A 22,821-nucleotide genomic window follows, 5' to 3' on the forward strand; every position below is an offset into this window, starting at 1 on the left:
AATAATTCATTAAAGTGTTTAGAACATGGCCGGACATGCTCAATAAACATCAGCTATTAATCAACTGTGTGAGTTCAGTCACCTGACAGTCTTCATGGGAGGGAAGGTCTAGAGATCAAGTGTAAAGGCAGAATGATGAGGACTAAGAGGAACAGAATGCTGTTCTCTTCCAAGGTGTGATTATAAAGTAAGCAGCCTGGCCTAACTTCTCTGAGCTCAGCTCCTCGTCTGTTAAAAGGTGTTATTCCAAGGTCACGGGCCCACTGTGAGAGATATAAGCACCTTGCATAAAGTCTTGCACATAGCAAGAACTCTACCTACTTACCACTTTAGAGTTAACTTTCTACATAAGAAGGGTTGTAACCCATGACAGAGAGAAACACATTCATAGCTTCCGAATAATGAACTGACAGCTGCGAAAGAGAAGAAAATATGGCAAATAAAAATTGACCACTGATTAAGAAACTCTGGTCTATTTAGAGATGGCTTGTGACTTTGGTCGATTTGGAGTTGGACAGAGAAAAGATGGCACCCATAGAAAATCCTGATGGCCCAAACAATGGGAGAGTTATTTTAAAAACATGTAAACAGCTTCCAGAATGAAAAATAAAGTCAGGAGACCTGGGAACAACAAACCAGGTGACCTGGGTAAGCCACTTAGCTCTTGGAAGGTGCTTAATCAGCACAATGAGACTGTCAGCCTGGGTGACCGCAAGGAGTCTTTGCTACCTCCTATTCCATTAGGAAACCCTGTTGATGGAATAGGTGATTGCACTGGATTGTCAGGCTAGCTCTTAGTGGGGCACGTGATTAGATTTTCAAGTAACCAATTACTTCACATTTTAGAGTTATGCTAAGAATACACTGAGTTCCTTTTACGCCTGGTTACTGTGCTTGGACAGGTCCATGAGTGACATCAGCAGCATCCAGTTGGAGAAACTGCTTCTGAACACATGAAATTGACAGCTCTTCTAAGCCCAGAGGCTGACTTTACATTTTCTGGTGCTGATATCTTTTTGGTTCTAGAGAAGCCTGAAAGAGGAAATGCTTGTCTTCTTGCATTCTTCTGTCTTCTAAAGCAGCAAGGTGTTTAGAGCTCAGGGCAACCTGGATTGGATTACTCTGGCCATTTACATAGATACTGTATTTATGCCCTTTGATGTCCCCTTTTCCAGGCTGTGACCTAAATTTTCCTTCGAGGTGACTGACCCAAATGACCCACTGACTACCAGAGAGGCAGTCATTTCATTCCATAATTAAGATGCTGACCATTGTCTCGGGGGGAAATGCAGTGAACAATGAAACTAGATTAGGAAAGAGAAAATACAATGAAAGAGGGAAAAAGTCGTAACTATTATCCTGAAAGGAAATATATAGTGAAATAATACAAAAGACTATCATGGACAGAGAACATGAGTGGAAAGAAAAAGAGTTCTTTATTAAGGAAGATGCTATGTTTTAAAGGTGGAGAAACACAGAGACACTTTGATCCTGGGATCTGAAAGAACGCAGAGCTGGCCTGCTGGTGTTTACTCCTCAGTAGGGGAGCCACTTAAGTACTTTCATCGATCAGACACCAGGGTCAGCAGTAAACAGAGTTTCAAAAATATAACCTTATTTGTGTTAAACATATTTCAGTCTTACTTACATACCCTTGAATTATCTACATTGCACATTGATTTAATTGCAGGTAAATTCCATAACGTCTCCCCTCCAGCTGAAGTAAACACTACTCTGGAATATCGGTCACCTGGAGGTATGAAAAAAGAAAAGAGAAAGGTTTATAAATTATTCATTTATTTCATGAGACTCAGCATTCAGAAACAAATCAAACTGGGAAGCCACAGGGACAATTCATTAGCAGCAGGGAATCCTTTCTTTTGAGAAATTCCAGGAAAAAAATGTGGAAAAAAAAAGCAATGCTATAATATTGCCCTAGCTCAAAGCCTTGGTCTATTCATTATATCTTAAAAATCACAGGAGTTATATAACAAATCTATTTCTGATCAGACTATAATTAGGAAGAAGAATACATAAGAACTTTCAGCAGGAAATGAATTGAATTTACACAACACACCACCATAATGGTATATAAAATCAAAGAACGATGCACTAGGGATTATCAAGAATGGATTATAAGGATGTACTCTGGCAGCTAACTAGAGAGGAAAGATGGCAGGTGATCAATTTAAAAGCACTAAAGAGTCAACTTATACAAAGCACTGGCCAGGATCACAGACATATTCCATATCTTGGTTGAGTACATGGTCTCTCTGGTACACCAGAGTCTGGAAAAAATACTTTGAAAATCACATTAATATAAAATACGTTTCTGAATAAGGGAGGTTGTGTGATATACTGGAAAGAGCATGGTCGTTGGAGTTAGAACTGGGTGTAACCAGGTTCTGTCATTTACTAAGCTGGGTGATCTTAGGCAACTAACAGCTCTGAGCCTTGGTTCCTCATCCGTAAAATGGAAACAGCGACACCTAACTCAAATAGATTCGAGAATTAAATGAGACAATGAAAAATAGGTGCCCAGTAAGAAGCTGCTTCCTCAGGCATTAAAAAAACTTATTAGGAACCAACTAAAACAAAGTAGATGAGTTGTACATTATCTAAAATGCCTCATTGTGCTAAGAAAGAAAATCAATTTGCAAATTTATGAATAAAACTTTACTACGTGAGCTGAACTTTTATTCACGATTGTGAAGTTTTCTTCAGTAAACTTTTGTCTTCACCATATGGCTATCATCTTATGTTGGCTGCTTTTGAAGACCAAAATAAGCCTTGTGGAAAATGAAACATCTCATTCTCACAGAGCTGGTAACAGCTTTAGTCAGGCAGAACCTATTAATTATGAGACAAATACTTGGTGTTGACTACCAAAATATAAACAAGACTATATTTCATGAATTTGTTAACGTTCTTCCTGATTCAGATATTAACTAACAGATGTTGGTTAAGCAACATATAGTAACACTTTGAGAGAAATCAACTAGCCAGAACACGCAACTAACTAGAGTTCAACTTTTCTAGAATGTTTTCTAAGAGAAGAGACAGACAGACAAAGAAACTTGCATTGCTTCCTGGGATCAGTTAAAGCTCCTCCCAGATCTCCTACTTTCTCTCTATTACTCTATAGTGAAACAGAGTTCAAAATCAAGACCCTGCGGCTTGGGAAGATCTAGAAACATCAAAGATCTAATCAGGTCCTCTAGTGATCCGATAAGATAGGAAAATATAGATTTTAGAAGGATTTTCAACAACAACAAAAAAAGCTGAAACCGAAAGAGCTTTAAGGTTAATATTCACTCAATCAGAAATTGTAATTATCCACAGCTCCTCGCTCCTAATCACGAGGGCTAATCAAGGACTTACACACGTACGCGTACTTCCTCCAGGCCATGCACTCCTTCTCCCCTGGCAACTGCAGAGTGATTAGGCTGACTCTAGGCTACCGCAGATTTTGTCCAGTGAATTTGCTGCCAACATTTAGAGACGTGGTGATTCCGTATTAAAATCTGGATTCCTGACCTCTGAGAAGTTCCTACAATATCTGGGTCCTCCCTCGTTGTTTCAGGACACATTCTGTTGCAGCTAAGTAGCTCTTTCGTCCTGCACGTTCTGTTGCAGGCGCTCTTTAGTTCTGCATGACCACCACCGCTTCCTACTGCCTTACACCCAGAAAACTTCACTCACACACATAGTGAGCTAGGTCCCTGAGGATTCACGCTTTGGACCACTGGACTTTATTTTGTTTATCTCTCTATCTCTAATGTCTAATGACAAGCAGGCACATAGAAGCTTTTTGATGAATTAATATATGCTGTTTGAATGAATCAAAGTCTAAAAATTATTTTTGATAATACAGTAGGTTATTTCAGGGTTCAACCTAAAAATATGTACTTGTTATCTGATCTAGAATATTTAAAAAACAGTAAAAGGAATTTTAAAAATGACATAAAATTTAGGGCAAGGTCAAGAATTTTATTAGATTTATATGATCCTTAAAACTGAATATAACTCAATCATCTCTTTCTTATTAATTTTTATTGTAGGCAAATAAATTCAGATTAGTGGTTGACTGACCCAGAGAAGTGAAATTACAAGTTAATTAAGCTGAAATCTCTTAAGTGCGATAGAAAGGGTGAAGCTGTGTGACTCCCCACATACTCCTGTCAATCTACGTCATAATCCCACTCAAACGCAAGTGCTAACGAACCACTGAGGGGTTTGTTCATTTTTGATGCCACTCACTTGGAACGTCGCAGAAAAAGCTGTCTTTGTGGAAGTTCCAGTCAACTTCTCTTTTCTCTCTTTCATAATGATCATCTGACCATCTATCATCCCGATGGCTGAAAGGGAACAACAATTTGGTCTTCAGTAAAGTACTAGCTACTTTAAGGCCAACAAGCATACCGGTAACAGTACATCGTCAGTCATGACCTATTTAGCACTTGATGTTAAGTTGGAAGGATTAATATAAGCAATCGACATTAATTTTTTCACTTTTGAAAAATAAAAAAAACCCCAAACCCTCACTTTTTCATCCTAATACAACAAAATCTTAAAAGACAATGACAATTTAAACAAATTCAGTGGTAAAGATTTTGAGCCACACATTTTACAGTGAATCTTTTTGCTCAGGCAATGATTAAAAGTGGAATTCACCAAACAATGTTTTGTCTAAAAGTTAATAAACGATTACCTTTTGGCTTGTTCATCTGCATATTTAAAGGGATAGTTTGCTAATGTTGCTTTGTATCCTGTATTTTTCACCATGTTATTCCATGTGACCAGCCTCTGGCCTATTGCAGTCCCTCTTGGCTCAAAACCCTAAGGGAAAACATTACAAATTCCTATTAGAGTGCTTCACTTCAGGCTAAGGACAGTTATAACAGCTGGGGAGAGCAATGTCAAGGTGATGCATAGCTTTCAATAGAGAATATAGACATCCTTCACAGCTACTCCAGAGGTGAACTGCATTAAAACAAGATGATCTGACACAATAATGATCACCTACTGACTGTGACAAAACAGTATGATTCTTTGGTATGTTACGTGTCTCAGGAAAGAGCAAAAAAAACTTATCTGAAGCTTCTCTTTCAAATTCACACCTAAGCATTTAGTAAATCCTCATTTTTTTATGTTATAAAATGTTATGGTCAAATTAAATTACATTATGCATGTTACAGTGCTCTACAAAGAGTATATCATTATCCTTGCTCATATTTTCCTCAATATTCCACTCCAGGGGAACATTTATTTAAAAACAGACCCTATTATCTCACAGTAACCATGAAATTCCTTCAACTGCTTTGGAGAAAAAAGAGACATTCAGTCTTAAAGACTTTATGAAAACGTTTTTATAGGATGCAGATTTTCCAATTTATTGCTTTTTAACTTAAATATGAGGACCAAGAAGCAAACTTTCCAGAGTTTTGATGGTGAGCAAGTTCCTTGACCTTTTAAGAACCTGAGAATACAGATAAAACATGTCTTCACTTTTCAGAAAGAGAGTTGTATACTTACTGGCTTGGGAAGGTTTTAAAAGAAATGGGATACTAAATAACAATGCAACATGTATTAAAATACTTAATTTTTTGAGATGATATTGGGCTAAAGAGAATAGATAAATTCTACTGGCTCAATTCTCCTTACCAACAATGGATCAGAGAAGTCGGGCAGCTCTGGGACTATGACTCCAACCAAGGCACAGACCCCGATGAACACGGTGCACATGCCCAAGACCACCACGGGCCAGTCGGCTATCAGGGCCGCATAACTGGAGAAGCAGGGAGAAATCACAAAGAAGGCCTCTTAGAAGCAACAGAGTGCTTTTTGCTACCTAAGAGAGTAATTTGTTAAATCCTCATGTTTCAGACCAAGTGCAGGTATTTATCAATAAAAGATCTAATGAGACTAAGCACTTACATGGAATTATAGTAGAAAATTACAAGACCATTGCCCTCTCATTTTTGTAATAAACTAGCAGTGGTCATATGCCACAGGCTATTGAGAGTCAGAATAATGTCTGTTTCTGACAAACAACAATTTATAGGTCCATGTGTGCCTGGGAAAGAGAAAATCTAAAATTCACACTTCCTAAGTGGAAAGAAAACAAATTTAACAGAAGATCCATCCTCCTGGCAGTCTCTTCCAGAACTTTGGTTTCTCCAGTTATTCCCTTTCTCCAGATTTACTCAATCAATTCTAGAAGAACTCAGCTTATAAACAGGTTCATGTAGTGTAAATCTTAAGAATAACCAAACCAAGCCAAACACTTCCCATAAGCCTGTAGCTTTCCTTGTAGCTAAAACTATAATGAACATATCCAATAGACTGGGAGTTCCATGAGGGCAGAGATTTTCATCTTATTTATTTAGTGCAGTATCAGCACCTAGAACAGTACCTTTTAAAGGTGCTCAGTAACTATCTATTGACTAAATGAACATACACACAAGTACCTACCACACATTCACTCTCCAACCACTACAGTCTGGCTGTAGTCTCTTACATCTTGAAAACTCCTCTCTCTTACCAAACCACACCATCAAGGCCCTTCTTCCAGATGCCCTTCCCATCCCCTCATTCCCCACCTTTGACTGAAAGACCTGTGTCTGTGTCCCTACCATAAGGTCTTGGACCATGACTTATTATCTTGACCCTTGCAGATCTTGATATGAATGGGGTGCCCAACAGAAGTTGACTAAACTGAACTTTTCCAAAATTTGAAATATAGTCTGCCAACTTCAGGTTTCTTGAATTTTTATGAGAAGAAAAAAAAAAAGAATTATTTAACTTGTGGACAGTTACTCTGGGATTCTCAACTACGTTTGCTCATTTGGCTGCTGTGATGGCTATTTCTGGCTCATTTGAAATAAGCTTCTTACTCATATATTTGTGAGTTATTTCTTCAAAATCATACTGGCAGTTTAAATAAAGCTGGTGGCTCAAAATGTCATTCTGAGAAAAAATAAATTCTGATCTCTCAACTTCATAGACCTGGCTTTGTGGAGATATTTAAAATTAAATTTTAATAAGGAAATTAAAATATAACATAATTACGCTTTAAGAGAGCACTTGCACAGGCATTTTTCATTGTTCTTTTAAAAGTAATTTTAGGAAAATAAAGCACAATAGCTTGCACTTATGAGGAGTACCAGGTGCTCTTATGCTTTACATAGATCATCTTATTTAATTCTCACAACTTTATGACATGAAACTGAGGCAGAGACAGGTTAAATAACCAGTTCAAAGTCACAAAGCTAGGAACCCAGGTAGTCTGCTTCTATTGTCTGGCTTCTTAAACACTATGAATCATCTTTTGCTTCAAATACCAGAGAAACAAAAGACATCAAGAATAAGTCAATTTGCCACAAATGTATGCTTGCCCAAATGCACATTTAAAAACTAAATTCCTAAGCCACACAAACAGCTAATTTCTCTATGCAAAATCACCTAGATCCATAGGACTTCACTTGACAGCAAATTCTGGATTTAAAAACTCATTAAAAACATCATGCTAGATAAGATGAGATAACCTTTTAAGAATAATTCTGAATGTAACGAAAACATATAAATCACAATATGCTGATTGTGGTTGTTCAAATGCAAACACCAAATGGTCAGAAGCTTTTGCATTTCAAGAACACACCCAATGCTTATATTCTCTATACTTTATTTCCTCCTCCACCAAATGCAAACTAACATGAAAGTAACTGGTTTTGAAGCAATAAAGTCCTCTGTCAATAGGACATTGAGACTTTCTCTTCGTTGCTTCAGACTTAAAAAGAGTCCTTTACATTTTAGACCTTTAAAATATCAGCCCTGTGAAATGAAAATGGCCTCAGGCTTACAAAATTACTCATTATACTTTACTTTAAATGGATCGATTTTCTTTTAAATGAACCAGAAATTATGTATTTTTACCTACAAACAGATTATCAATAGAGGGCAGTGGGCCCCAATTGCTTCGTTTTCAAGCTGTGGTTTAATTTACCCATATAATGACTTTTTGTTTTGTGTTCTTGAAAAATCTGCACACACATGCACAGCAACCTTAAAAACTTCGTTCAATAATTGCTTTTCTTCCCTTTGAAAACATTTGGTTCTGATTTTACAGCACTGCTATATACCGCATACGTGCACTGACTACATATGGAAACGTTATGGCATTAGTGATTTCAGCACATTTCTTCCAAACACGTCTACCCTTACTATATTACAATTCCACTTCCTCACAGAGCACATGTTTCACATGCTAACCTTTCCTAGAGACAACTGCTCACACTGAAGAAATGGAATCACCATCCTGAGTACATAAAGCTCCATGGAGGAAAGCCCCAACTATTCTGAGTAAATTGACTCAGACTAGTGTTTCTCCAAAATACCATAATATTGCTAAGGATATTTCTGCTCTTCTTGCTATCTATGATAAGACATTGTATAGCTATGGGCACCACATGGGAAACAAAACTTCCATATACTATATGAAACCCAGACAGTGGTTGTAATGTAAAGATAAAAATCTAATAAAGCAGGAAAATTGGAGAAGTAAAGGAAATTAAAAATAGCCTATAAATCTCACTGCTATGTTTTTTGCTAATTCCACTCTTGGTGAGTCTGGGTTCAAGGTATATATTCTAACTAAGTTTAAAGAATAAAGCACTTGCACATTATTTTCTTTGAAAAATGAACCACATGTGCATTAGAAGAATTTTCAAAAGGACCATGCCTTTTATTGTAAGCTCTTCTGCATAGCATATAATACTTGTCTTTCATCTGCCTGCTCTAATTTTGGAAATCTTTAGGCAACACCACAACATAATTGTAAATGCAATCACCTCTGCGACACCTGGCTTACAGCAAGAAGTCATTCTCCAGGGAATGACCAGGTGACAGTTTTCCCTGAGGCCCTACTGCTGTACCAGTTGCCTAGGTTAGGGCCCGCAGCTCTATCCAGGGCACGGCTGTCTAAAGGTTGCCATCATCCTCTCAACAGGTGAAGTCTCAAATAGTATGCAGAGCTGAAGGATGCAGCCCCCCTTTCTAGGATGAGGAAACAGAAGTAGCAGGGTGAATGAAATGTGTTCATGGGTGAACTGTGGACCTGAGTTAGTGGGCATGCTGCCTGGCAACCTGGTCCTGGTTGTTACTGCCATGTGGGAGTTTTCATGAGTGTCCAAAGGGAAGTCCCTCAAATACTCATAGATTCTCAGCCACCTTATTCTTGGGTTTACTCTGGAAAAAGATCAGAAATAACTGTTGAAACAAATAAACTAAGTGTCTTACAGGGCTAACTAATGCTCAAGTGACATTATTTGGTGGCCTGGTTTAAAGGGGCCATTTGTGTTACAGTAAGACCCTCCAGAGTAAATTTTCCTCTTTCAGTTTCCAAGGGCTTTTCCCTTGCCCTTTGCTGTCTTTCTGGAAACACTCTCTTCTTTCTCCCCTTCCCTTCCAAGCAGAAAGCCCAGCTTCAGAGAGTGAGTGCCTTGGACCTGAGGCCTCTTTGTCTTGACCAAATACCCAATCCTTAACCCCCTGTAGTCTGGCTTTTGTTCTCATGACTCTGCCAAAATCAACTAGTCTTGGTTTTCACCTTCCTTGACCTGAGCAATATTTAACCCTTTAGCTAGCCCTTTCTTTCTAGAAATCTCTTCTTCCTCGGTTTCTTCCTTTCTATTTCCCCATAACTCTTTCCTATATCTTCTTGTCCTTTAAGGGTAAGCATTTCAAAATATTATTCATCATAACTTTCCCAGTGGTATTAACTAACAATTTAGTGGGAGGAATGATTGAAGCTTGAAAAGAAAACAGGATACAGATTTCTTGTGAAGTAATAAATTCATCTGACAATTATCATTATGAAGTAAGGATGCAGGACATTCTGGGAATATAAAAATGGCAGACATGGGTCTTGATCTCAAGGAACTTAGAACCTAATTCAGAAAATCAGACAGGTACACAAATAACTACAAAACCAGGCAAAAAGGAGATGTCTTTAGAGAGATACATATAAAATGTTTTGTGAATTCAACGAAGGAAGACAGTCCTCCAGTTAGGGTGGGAAAGGGCAATCAGAAAAGGCTTCTTTGAAGAAGTTGTATTTATATGTGTATATACTGAAAAGAAATTAAGACTTTTAAAAATACCAATTTATTAACAGAGAAAAGATATACACAAATATTTCCAAAATGAAAAATTTTTAGTCACCTGAGAAGACCCTATTATTTCTAGAAAAATGGAAATTTGTTTTATTAGTATGCCAAGTTTACTTGTGTAGCCTCTTCCCTTCATCTTTTTCCATATTTTTTTTTCAAAAATAGATAAACAAAACGTAGTGAATGGAATATTACTCAGTCTTAAAAAGGAAGGAAATTCTGACGCACACTACAATATGGATGAACTTGAGAACGTTATGCTAAGTGAAATAAGCCAGTCACAAAAGGATAAACACTGTATGGTTCCAATTGTATGAGAGACCTATGGTAGTCAAATTCATAGAGACGGAAAGTAGAGTGGTGGTTGCCAGGGGCTAGGGCAGGAGGAATGAGGAGTTATTGTTTAATGGGTACACAGTTTCAGTTTTGCAGAAGAAAAAAGTTCTGGAGATGGATGGTGGTGATGGTTGCATAATAATGTGAATGTACTTAATGCCATAGAACTGTACACTCAAAAATGGTTAAAATGGTAAATTTTACGCCAGATGTATTTTACCACAATTTAAAAACAACAATTTTTTAAAAATGGAAGAGGAATTTACTAATTAAAAATTTACATAGTAACTTTACTCCAAACAGATGGTAACCCTCCTGAGGCAGGCTTCAGAGTTATCAGCATCTGAGCTTCTGTAGTAAATGAATTTCAAAGATCACTTAAGAGTTCCTTAAGGTGTAACAATATTATATCTGGAACCACAATGGACAAGGACATCTGACGAGACAGTGCTTTTTTTCAGAAACTTTGATCCATTTAAAATTTTGCTTTTCTACTGAAAAGATAAAACTTTAACATTTTCACATAAAAGAATAATTCCATCTTAATAGGGCGACAAAATTTTTAGAAGGAAATACAGACAACCCATCTGAAATAAACTGTCATGAATTCAAGCAGAACAGTGTCTCTACCTAGTAAGTAAGTAAGACACTGACAAGCCAATCCATTACAGGAAGGAATGCAAAATAATTAGGCAAATATAAATGATTACCCACAAATAGAATGTAAAGGCTAAAAATCCACCTTGAGATTAAAACCACTTTTGGAGATATAGGATTCCTTAAGCAGTCAACTCAGGGGAGATGTATTTTTCCTTCATAAAAGTATGAGTGAAGGAGGTGGAAACAGTAGCAAAATGTGGAGAAAGCACTAGAAGCAGAAAAGCAGGCAAGTAAGCTTATTATTTAATAAGATGATTCAGATTACTTTACCTTTTTGGTAACTTGAAAGGTCTGGATGGTCTGGAAAAAAAGCAAAGGAAAAACCATCAGAAACAAAGCACTGTAACAAAAACAAAGTCTTAACATACGCATTTAACATTCTACTTGTTCTCTTTCCTCGTGGAAGAATCCTGGAAGGGTTAAAAAAGACAATCTATTTGAGAGATTGTAAACACACATGGATTTAACAATGAACGCTGGCCATCAGTACACCAGGTAGGTGAGTGCTAGAGAGGCTGGTCTGGAGGCAGCACCTTCCCAGACTCGTATCACACCCACCTAGCCGAATCACAGTCACACTGGGCAACATTCTCCAAACCTATAGCTACAGATGCTCTCATCTTTCTCACAACAGGAATCTACATACCTGTCTCCATTCTAGGCTGTTTCTTACTTATCAAGGATCCCTAACATCTTTTTTTAAAAATAGGGTATCAAGGGGCTGGCCTGGTGGTGTAGAGGTTCAGGTTGGGCATTTGGCTTTGGCAGCCCCAGGTTCGCAGGTTTGGATCCCCAGTGTGGACCTACATACCACTCATGAAGCCATGCTTAGGCAGCGTCCCACATACAAAAAATAGAGGAAGATGAGCACAGATGTTAGCTTAGCGACAATCTTCCTCAAACAAAAAGAGGTGGATTGGCAACAGATGTTAGCTCAGGGCCAATCTTCCTCACCAAAAAAAAGGGGGAGGGCATCAAGACCTTCTTGTAGTACTACAAATTATTTCCACATCAAGATGCAGGAGCTGCTCTTCCATCTTGCAGTTTCTTAGTATCTAACGCCACAATCCATTTTAACAAGTACTGGCGTGTACTTCCCCATACTCTGTTTTTCCCTCTCATCCTTTGTACTGCCCCACCCCCCACCCAAAAGAATAGACAAGCTGTCAAAAGAAACTCCAAACTCCAACTTAGTCTCAACCTCCAAACTCTTCATTCCTAGCAGATTAATTTTTTCCTATTTACTGGCACTTGGTATGCACTTAATAAATATTTGGTGAACAAAGAAAATTTGCTACTCATGTTTCACCATTCCCAAGTACAGTGGTTCTCACAGTGTGGCCTGAAGACCCCTGACTCATCCTGAGACCCTACACGGGGTCTGTGAGGGCTTCCCTTTTCCCACTCCATACCTGGGTAAGGCTAGATTTTCCCCATAATTTCGTATATTTCAACCAAACAGCACATTGCAATAGATTGGCTGCAGAGGCAGATATGAGAATTCAGCTGTCTTCTATCAAGCCACACTTCAAAGAGGTTTGCAAAAATCTGAAACAAATGTAATTATCTCACTAAACTGTTTTTTGTTTTGGAAAATATATTATTTTTCATAAAAAACGTTATTCACATCAACATGTAAAGGGTTTATTATTGTTCTTTTTAAGTGAGATAAATTAAAAGTTTTTAATTTCTCAGTTTCAATTCTAATATGGTAAATACCAGTTATAACCCATATAAGCAAAAGCTCTTTGGATCCTTAACAGTTTTTGAAAGTGTAAAGGGGTTGTGAGACCAAAAAGTTTGATAACCATAACACTAATACGGAGAGGATACTTAAATATTTCTGAATAAATGAACGAATGTCCTACCTGTGTACTCTCTCCTAACCTCAAATCTTCCACCAGGCTGGCCTACTTTTCGAGGAAACAAAACAAGATGCAAAAATCTGTCTTCCAATCTTTCTACTTCAAGCTATTACTCTTCCAATAGTTAGAACTTTATTTTAGAATTTCTTTGAGAGCTAAGGTTTCCTTTCTTATTTTCCCTCTCCATTCACATTTCTCACTAAGATACATGTATTCCTTCTTAAAAATATATTTATCTAACTGTTGGTATAGCCATGAATAAGATCAACAGGGTCCCAAACTTCATAGAGCTTACATTGTAGAACGCACTTTGTATTAATCTGTTTATATGAAAGATGCATATGTTCTAAATTTCATGTTTTATTTATATGTCCTCATTAGGGACCCTAAGCCCATTAAAAATATTAAAATCAAAAAGACAGAACAACCTCAGAGGTTGCAAGCAGTGGAAACCACCTCAGAGAGTATATATTCCAATTCCATCCCAGCCCCAGCTGTAGACATGGGCCTCAGGGTGCCTTGTCGTTCAGGGTCTTAGGAGCAGAGCTGTAGTGAGAAGTCACGTCTCTCGATGCCTAACTTGATGCTCTCTGTCCTGCATGTGTCTGCCCATAAAACCAAGGGAAAACAGACAAACAACATAGGGATAATTATAAAGTATTAATCTGTCATACAGGAAGGGAGGTAGCCTTTCTTTTGGGAGATGTGGAATTTAAAGTCAGAGTTTCCAGTAAGAAGAGCATAAGAGAACTTGTTGCTTTAAGAACTAAGTATGAGACCAAATAGTCACAGCATTCCTAAATACAAAAAAACTGCATTCTTTTTATATATGTAAAGAAAGTTCATTTTTAAAAGCTAAAAGGAGATATTAATGGCATAAAGAGGGACCATATCTTATTTGTATTCACAGCTCCATAAACTAGTATAATGTATGGTCCTTTTGTGGAGGTCAGATCAGAGTTTGTTGGATTAATGAACGAGCACCTTTTATTACTTTTCTCAGGCTCATCAGCTTTGAAGTCAATACTAGTGAATGGATAGCAAGAATATGGGGACACAAATATCAACACAGGTAAATTTAGTTTTATTTTCTGTTTCTCTCTCTCTCTCTTTTTCTGTTACACACACCCACACACTTTGGAACTTCAGCCCATTCCCATCTGTCAGTCCTAAACAACTTTACCACCTTACTACATTTTGCCACTTTTTGTTTGTGCCTCTGAATCTTATACCAGAAGTATACATATACTTATATACTTTGTATTCAATGAGGCCTTTGTATTCAATGATGCATGAACCATTAATTTGATGGTTAATCAAAAAGGTTAATTAAAGTGAAAAATTCTAAAAAAGTGCCATATACAGTTCTTAAATATCTCATTGTAACTTAAATTTAAATGCACAGTCAGCTGCCGATCTTTTCTTACACAAGCCACACCACACTGCATTGCCTATGACTTCCAGTTTTGGAGGACTTAGGATACTTGTGAGTATAGTGGTCCCCCCTTATCCACTGGGGATATGTTCCAAGACCCCCAGTGGATGCCTGAAACCGTGGATAGCACCGAATCCTATATATATAGTGCTTTTTGCTATACATACATACCTATGACAAAGTTTAATTTATAAATGAGGCACAGTAAGAGATTAACAACAATAACTAAAAATAAAATAGAACAGTTATAACAATATATTACAATAAAAGTTATGTGAACATGGTCTCTCTCTCTCAAAATATCTTACTGTTCTGTGCTCATCCTTCTTGTGACGATGTGAGCTGATACAATGCCCACGTGATGAGATGAAGTGAGGTGAGTGAGTAGGCACTGTGATGTAGTGTTATTTTCGGACCAGGGTTGACCCCAGGTAACTGAAACCTCAGAAAGTGAAACCATGGATAAGGGGGGACAACTGTATACTGAGTATACTGACTATAATACACATCCAAGTTTTGACGATTTCCCCCAAAATCTTTTACAATTGTTTCTCTCATGCCTAATTCGATATCAATTTTTTTCATAGCAACTTACCTCTATATAGTCTTTCTAAAGCCTACAATTTTCCTTTCACAAAATCAACCCTTTCTTTTAGAACCTATATATAAATGGATTATTAAAAAAATTAAACGACATAATTAGAAAAACAAGCCTAGCCAGCATGATAGGTTTGGTAGGCAGCCGTGTCAAACAGTGGGAGGAGAAATGTGTGGACGTAGAGGGCGCAGCAGCCTCCTAACACCCAGCAGTCAGCCTGCCAGGGCTACCTGAGCATGCGCAGAGGGAAGGAGCACCCCGCAACTCCACTGAGCTAGTGAAGGGCTTGGAGCCGTGCTTGATACAAAAGGGGCTTTCAATAAAAATGATTACTACTGAAGAGGTCGTGAAGAACGTTTAGTTTTTTGGGTAAATGTACAAAGAAAAAGAAAACCCACGATATTTTCAAATATAATTACAATTGATTTTTTAATGTAACAGTTTTATTGAGATATAATTCACATACCATATAACTAATCCATTTAAAGTATACAAGTTAATGGTTTTTAGTACTTTCAGGGTTGCGCATACATTGACTTTTAAAGAATATGCTCTCTGAACACCAATGATGAAGCTATTAATGAACTACGAGAGAAAATTTACTTTTACAGAGAGGGAGAGTAAGACACCCAACCCAGAAACCAATCAGTTAACTTGTACACAAAATCTGAACTTTTTACTCTTTGTTTTCCAGTTACACAGCCTCAAAACTACCGCTTGAATTTCCACAAGAAGTTAACAAATTTTGCTATCTTTAGATCTAAAGTGATCCCCAGAGCCACAATTCTGGGATAGGTTATCCTAAGCAGTTGCAAAGTAATGATATTTTTTATATACATTTTGGGTTGGAACAAATGTAAATGTTCTCTTTCCTCCTACTCACCCCCATTAACTTTTTTTTACACTGAGAAATTCATGGATCTATGACTAGTTTACTCCCCAGAGACAGAAACAACTATAGATTCATTACTTTCTTTCTGCTTGAGTAAAGGCTTCATTTTATGTTAAATTTGAGACAATAAGTAGAGATTGCCAACATCAGTTGGAAAAAGAAAAATTGAGTTTACCACAAAGACACCTCCCGGGAAAACATAAGATCCCTTTGAAGGTTTTATACTAAGAGACAGGACAAAAAGATGTGTGAACCACCCAAACCACAACTACAGGTAAAATGTGAAACTGTTTGATCCACAGTGCTGCCATCTTTCATTCTGCCCTTGCAATCTCTTTCCAGAAAATATCTGTGAAAGGAGGCAAGCCAGGGAGACCACCACACACTTTGATTGCTCAGAAGTCCTCTTCTGCCATTTGTAAAATCTTTCCCATTTGCTGCTTTTAGTATCTATCTAATAAAACTTGCAGGATGATTTTCATCCTAACCTCAGTCTTGTGTTGATAAATAACAGCTAGTAAAAACGAACAAGTACGTAAGCAAATCGAACCTCGATTAAAGAGAGAAACAATGTTTTTCCAGGGTTCAGTCAGCTTTTAATACCATACAGTCAAAACACGTGCCAAAAACAAACAAACAACAATAATCTTAGGTGGCAGCATCTGCCTGTTCTTTGGTTAGGTTTTTTGCCTTTTTCTGGTGAGAAAAAGCCCCAAAGCAGATGATACGGGCATGCTCCACGACACACTCCCACAGGCTGTGGCGTAGATGAGTTTGGGTTGTGCACAATTCCCAGACCATTAGCTGGAGTGTTACTCTTTCTTTCCCACGTAAGAAAGCATTTCTGTACGCAAGTGGGTGACAGTGATCTTATTACAAGGCTGGCTCAACTCTGCTTTAAAAAAAACAAAGCACTTACAAACTCGGGTACTCATAATTAGTAATAAATGCCCCCTGGCCCTTCCAACTTGAGAACTGTCACAGCAGTTGAGAACCTTGGCTCCAGGACTCATGACCAGAGAGCTGTGGTATGTGCACATTTCAGTCAGAGGAACAAATAACGAGACTGTAAAGTTCTCTGCAGGAGGGAGGGCGGGAGGTACAGAGCGGGGTAATCATGATAATGCGGGCCGGGGCAGATACGGAGGCAAGGGAAATTTCTTAAAAATACTATGGAAAAAAATAAGTATGAGAGGAAAAAGATTAACAAGAAACAGAAAAAAATGTGGAAAAGCTATAAATGGTCTGCTTCTTTGTCTCCCTCATTTCTACTCTCTCTTTTAATAATTTTTGGGCAGAGGGTGGGAGATTTTAGGGTGAGAGAAATGGGAATACTAAAACATGGAAACATGCCACCGTCTCTGGAACTCTACCGTTGACATAGCTGCAGAATTAATATCACAAGTCACAAACAGACAGTATCAGTTTTCACAAATTCCAAATAGCTCTTCCCAGCATTCAGGAAAGTCAAAAGTTATGGAGCAAAACTGCTTTATATATTTCTGAACAACTAAAATGTTATGAAGGATATATAGTTTCTACTTCCTGGTAACCAAATTTAAGTAAGAAAGTGCTGAAAGTAGCACATTTTAGTCTCAGTAGTCCTGCTGGATTGTGCCATACTGCCTTTGCGTAAAAGGGTATTCCGCAAGTAATAACTTCAGTTCAGTGCTGGTATGTTAGGAAGAAAGTATCTGAAAATAAAAGAATCCACACTTGGATGAGCATTCTTTAAAAGATTTCCAACACAAACAAAACCAGTCTTCCTCGTGAAATATTCCCATGAATCATCACTGGCACACTTGGGCTCATCGTGAAGATGAAACAGATACCCTGTAGCAAGCTGTGCTTGGCCTCTGATTCATCTTTCATACACCAGAGCTAAATGTTTACGGTCTGTGTCAAGTGATTTGAAGGATAACAATAGCCACAACTACTAGCGTAACGCATTCGCTGACCGCTCAAGAGATGCTGACTCAAAAGTGTTGGTCATCTTGATGTCTGGAACTGATATAACTGAACACAAACCAGCCAGTAAACTAGGAGGAGCGGGGGAAAAGGTTGGGAATAGAAGACTAACATTTAAATAGCATCTAATAAATACCAAGCACTTTATAAATGTTGAAAAAGAAATTTAGTGTAACTTGAATAAATATTTGAGTATGAAGAAACTGTCTTTAAGAAAATAGTGAATTTAGTAATCAAAAAATGTGAGGTAACGTCTGGGCCCTGAAACTCATTGGTCGAATGATATTGAACAAGTCTTTTAATTTCTCAGGATTTGTGGGAAATGGATAATACCTAAAAATGAGCTGGTATGAGTAACAGGCTTCTGTAAACTATTGAGCATTATCCAAAGGAAAAAAGGCATTACTACTACCATTACTACCATCACTACTAGTTCATCTGGAAATGGCATTCCAGCTTCAGGTGAGAAGTAACGCAGAAGACTAATGAGGAATAATGTATAATGGCCTTTTATTCATAAGCACTGCGAACCTTTACGATTTACAAGATTCAATGGCACTTGCTACTAGCTGAATATGATAAAAATGAATGACATCACGCCCATAAGCCTAATTAGAACAAGAGATTGTTAGACCTGTAAGGACCCCTAGAAGTCATCCCATCTAATCTTTGTTCTCACATAACAAAGGATAAAAGAGTCCAAGATCACAGAGCCAGTTAACAGAGTCTAGAATGCAAATTTCATGACTTGATCCTGTGCTTTTTGGCCACAACCTGAAAAAGAGTACACTGATGCAAGCCATGAGATATTGCTTGGGGACTGAAAATGGAAAGGAGGCAGAGCAGGAAGACCTTACTTAAGAGCAAATGGTACATGCTCAGAAGAGATATGCAAGGATGATCACTGAGGGTTGGTTTATAGGAAGGAAAAAAAGTGAGAGCAACCTATTCACCTATTAGTATCCATCTATTAACAGAAGGATGCTTAAATCAGTGGTGGTACATCCATGCTACAGAACACCATACAGAATGAACATACACATACACACACACATACTGATATGGAAAGAGCGCCAAGACAAACAAAGTGAGAAGTTTAAAATAATTCATATTATATTTATAGGAAAAACAAAATACAAAATATGTAAACGTATTTTAAAAATTCAGAAGGGAATGTGGCAAATCAGTAGCCCTGTGTACCATGGGGGAAGGAATCAAGAGTGAGTTTTACTTTGTATTTTTGAGTTCTTCATGAGAATGCATTTATGAATTACTTGCATAATTAAAGAGAAGTGAAGTTTTATAAAGGGAAAGTGCATGTGTGTTCATTTAGGTACACGTGACTGAAATATTTTATTTGAAAATTTCTCTCACAGGTATAGAATTTGGGGAGAATGGGACACCCTAACTATAAACTAGATGAAAGGAAGTAACATTATACACAGATCATAAATTTTCAACAAACTTAAAACAAAATGCATTTAATACAAAATCTATAGTTAATTCTGTTCAAGTATTTACTGCACAGTTTAAGTGACACTAAGTGATTTGATCAACACTGGAATCACCTGGGTAGCTTATCAAAAACAGGGATGTCATCTGATCCAGTAGGTCTTGTCGTAGAGTCTACACAGTCAGAGCCTGAATCACTGCCTCAGACAGTTTGCCAGGAAAATGTGACCTCCAGACAAGAAACAATTACAGAATACTACAAGAAAATAATCAGAACTTAAAGGTACAAGTGAATGGGGAATAGGGAGATAACATCGGACCGGAGTAGTCCAAGAAGAACCCGTGAACTTGACATAAGATGTGGAATTTGAACTAGGTCTCACATAGGAGGCAGAGGGAAAGGAAACAAACATTGTCCCAAGACCTATGCTGACACCTTCACACAGCAGCAAGAGCAACATCAATAGGACGCATTATGAGATAGTAGGAGGGCAGCTCATTGGAGTAGGGGGTATTCTGGGGGAAGCAAGAGACCAAAGTGGGTAACAGAAATAAGAGGCTGCTAAAGTTTCTTGAGCAAGAATGGATATGATGAAAACACTATTTTATGATGAATGATCTGGTGGCAACGTGCAGGACGAAGTAGAAAGGTAAGGAGAACAGATTGAGAGTTACTACAGTGACCCAAGTATACAGGGCTGAGAGAAAAACATGGAACAGACTTTAATCTTCCTTTAATGATTCAGAAAGCCTCTGAGAATCTTATAAATATGTGAATCAAAATTATGAGTACTGGGCCCAGCCTGGTAGTGTAGCGGTTAAGTTTGTGTGTTCCACTTCAGCGTCCCAGGGTTCGCCAGTTCAGATCTCAGGAGTGGATCTATGCACCGCTTACTAAGCCATGCTGTGGCAAGCGTCCCACCTATAAAATAGAGGAAAATGGGCTCGGATGTTAGCTCAGGGCCGGTACTCCTCAGCAAAAAGAGGAGGATTAGCAGCGAATGTTAGCTCAGGGCCAATCTTCCTCAAAAAACAAAACAAAACGAGTACTAATTGTCATAAATATACATGGTATTACTGGAAAAAATTCTAGTGAAACTTTGGATAAACCAAGGTTTATGTATCCTATGTGCAATATAACACATTTCCATACTCACTGTTATTTTATATTTATATATAATGATGTACTTTAAGTACAATTAGAAATGCCTAAAACTACATTTAACATATCTTTATATAACGAATTAAAAATAGTAGCAGCGCCTACTGAAGTGAAGTTAGTGATAATTTGGATTATCACACAAAGACGTTGTTGTCCAAAAGACTAGTCTGGAGGTCGAGGGCACAGTTTTGTTCGTACATTTTGGGGGCTTACATCAAGCCTGATTCAACAAAATATATTTCATTACTTTCATTATGATAAGAAACACACACAAACATTTCGCCACTTCCAAAACTTTATGGATCTTATCAATAAAAATGTACAAATGTTTTGCATTTTCATTATAAACCATACAAATTATACCAATAAGAGTTTGTGTGTTAATTATAACCTCAGTGAAGGTATATTTGCATTTCTGAAAATAAGTTTGTTAGCTATTTTATTAATAGGACACGGCCTTCATCAATTAGACTAGAGATGAAAAGTATAAACACAATCATAATTCATAAACTTGCCAATTATCTTCTCCTCCAACATTTGCTAGTTTTCAATTTTTAGTATAATAAGTCTACGTTTTGTTTAATGTAAGAAGTATTATTGGAGCTCAAAATTACAAGAAAGCTTGCTAATCTTTCTTAAATTTATTTCCCAGATATTTTGGATTATTTTGTCCCTAAAAAATTCCTCAGTATCATACAAGTTTGAGTTTGGAAGGTTAAAAGTCACACCTGCTATCAAAAAAAACTTTGAGGGGGAAGTTAAAAAAATAATAAAAATCCACTGTATCAAAATGAATTCCAACCGTGTAACCAATACCTTGCAGCTGCTGTGACATCTTCATTTTACTGGCCCGGAAGACAGACTATTTCCTCAACTCCTACAGAAATTCTTTAGTTATGCTTTTAAGAACAACAGTATGTAGTGAAATCGAGTTTTCTTCCTTAATGAAATTTTCCCCTATTTATTTCCCTTTAACTTAAAAATTAAATTTATGTAACTCACTAACTGTCAAAGCTTTAATAAATAAAGATCAAAGTAAAACTCTAACACGCTTTTTATAAAAATCATACTGATAGAAAAGGGTTTTCTTCTCAGCCAAAAGTCTGAGGTTGAAAACAAAACAACTAAGCTTAAAAGAATTAGACTGAGGACAAATGAGAATTTTCTGAAGAGAAATGAGGAAAATCCCAACACAGTGGGGCCATGTGTTCTCAAGCTGTAGTGAGGTCTTTGTTACTCTGGTGCTAGGACGGCTTGGCCAAAACCTCAAGTTCACTGTATTTAATTTATAGCGGGGTAGATTCTGTTTGCAACCCCTAAACTTCATATATGCCGATGGTACCCAAATACCACGAAATAAAGTTTAGGAACTTATTCTAAGGATCCTGTATTAAAAAGACCACAATGAGAAGTAAGAAGACCTATTACTAACTGGGTGTTAATCTTGGGTTTTAACCTCTTTGGCTTCAATTTCCTCATCTGTAAAATAAAAAGAGTTGGATTAAATTATTTCTAAGGTCCTTTCCTGCTGTGAAATTCTATTGTACTCTCCTGTGGAATTTCAAATAATTCAAGTCACCACATAAGTATTTCAACACTCTGCTATGGCAAAAGCTGGGAAGCCAGGTTCCCCTAATCGAAACTCTATGTTGAAATATTTCATGTGAATAATCAATGAAAAATGATCCCCCCATAAGGAAGGTAAGAACTAGTATTTTAAAATGCTTTGAAAAAGAATGCTGGCTCTTTATGTGAATAGCTAGACAGACAGGCGTTTTATAAATGGCTAACTGGTTTAACGAGAAAGTGCGACGTGGGAGGACAGGGCAGAATTCCCTGTCCGTCAGCGTTAGATGAACACGGAGACTGATGAACTGTGATGCCAGGAACACATCTGTGCCAGTGTGTGTCAAAGGAGGAAAACACGCCGTAGGAAATCATGCCCGGTGACCAAAGACGCCGTGGCAAGAAGTGCTCAGGAAGCATCTTGTTCACCACCCTAATGGGTTTTAGCAGAAGAGCAAACATATTCACATTAAAAGAGGTCAAGTTAAAAGAGCTCTTTTAAAATTTCCAAACGCCTCTTTCTTCTGAGTCTCCCATCTACTATCTAAGAAAGGCAATATAATAAAATCTTCATTTTTTATTTTAAAAATTTACCTTTGATAGGCTTTTTCACTTAATATGTTTGGTCCATTCTAAAAAACGAATTTAATTTTCAAAGGAAGAGAAAAGTTTTAATGAGGAGATATGGTTTCTGTTTTATGTTGGCTTTGTTTTCTGC

At 37.4% G+C, this 22,821-nt stretch overlaps 1 protein-coding gene across 12 annotated transcripts in view; it reads right to left on the reverse strand.

Annotated features, from left to right (window-relative positions):
• The window catches only part of DISP1 (dispatched RND transporter family member 1), a 202,440-nt gene that overhangs the window by 9,670 nt on the left and 169,949 nt on the right, over positions 1–22,821 (reverse strand). For all 12 annotated transcript variants that reach the window (XM_023632543.2, XM_023632544.2, XM_014738044.3 and 9 more), the window contains 5 exons: positions 11,436–11,465; positions 5,665–5,788; positions 4,712–4,839; positions 4,261–4,358; positions 1,653–1,750 (listed from right to left, as the gene is read on the reverse strand). In XM_023632543.2, coding sequence (XP_023488311.1) covers positions 1,653–1,750; positions 4,261–4,358; positions 4,712–4,839; positions 5,665–5,788; positions 11,436–11,465 — 478 coding nt within the window. The remainder of the gene's footprint in view (positions 1–1,652; positions 1,751–4,260; positions 4,359–4,711; positions 4,840–5,664; positions 5,789–11,435; positions 11,466–22,821) is intronic.

The sequence above is a fragment of the Equus caballus genome, chromosome 30, assembly GCF_041296265.1.
Source record: "Equus caballus isolate H_3958 breed thoroughbred chromosome 30, TB-T2T, whole genome shotgun sequence".
Lineage (NCBI taxonomy): Eukaryota > Metazoa > Chordata > Mammalia > Perissodactyla > Equidae > Equus > Equus caballus.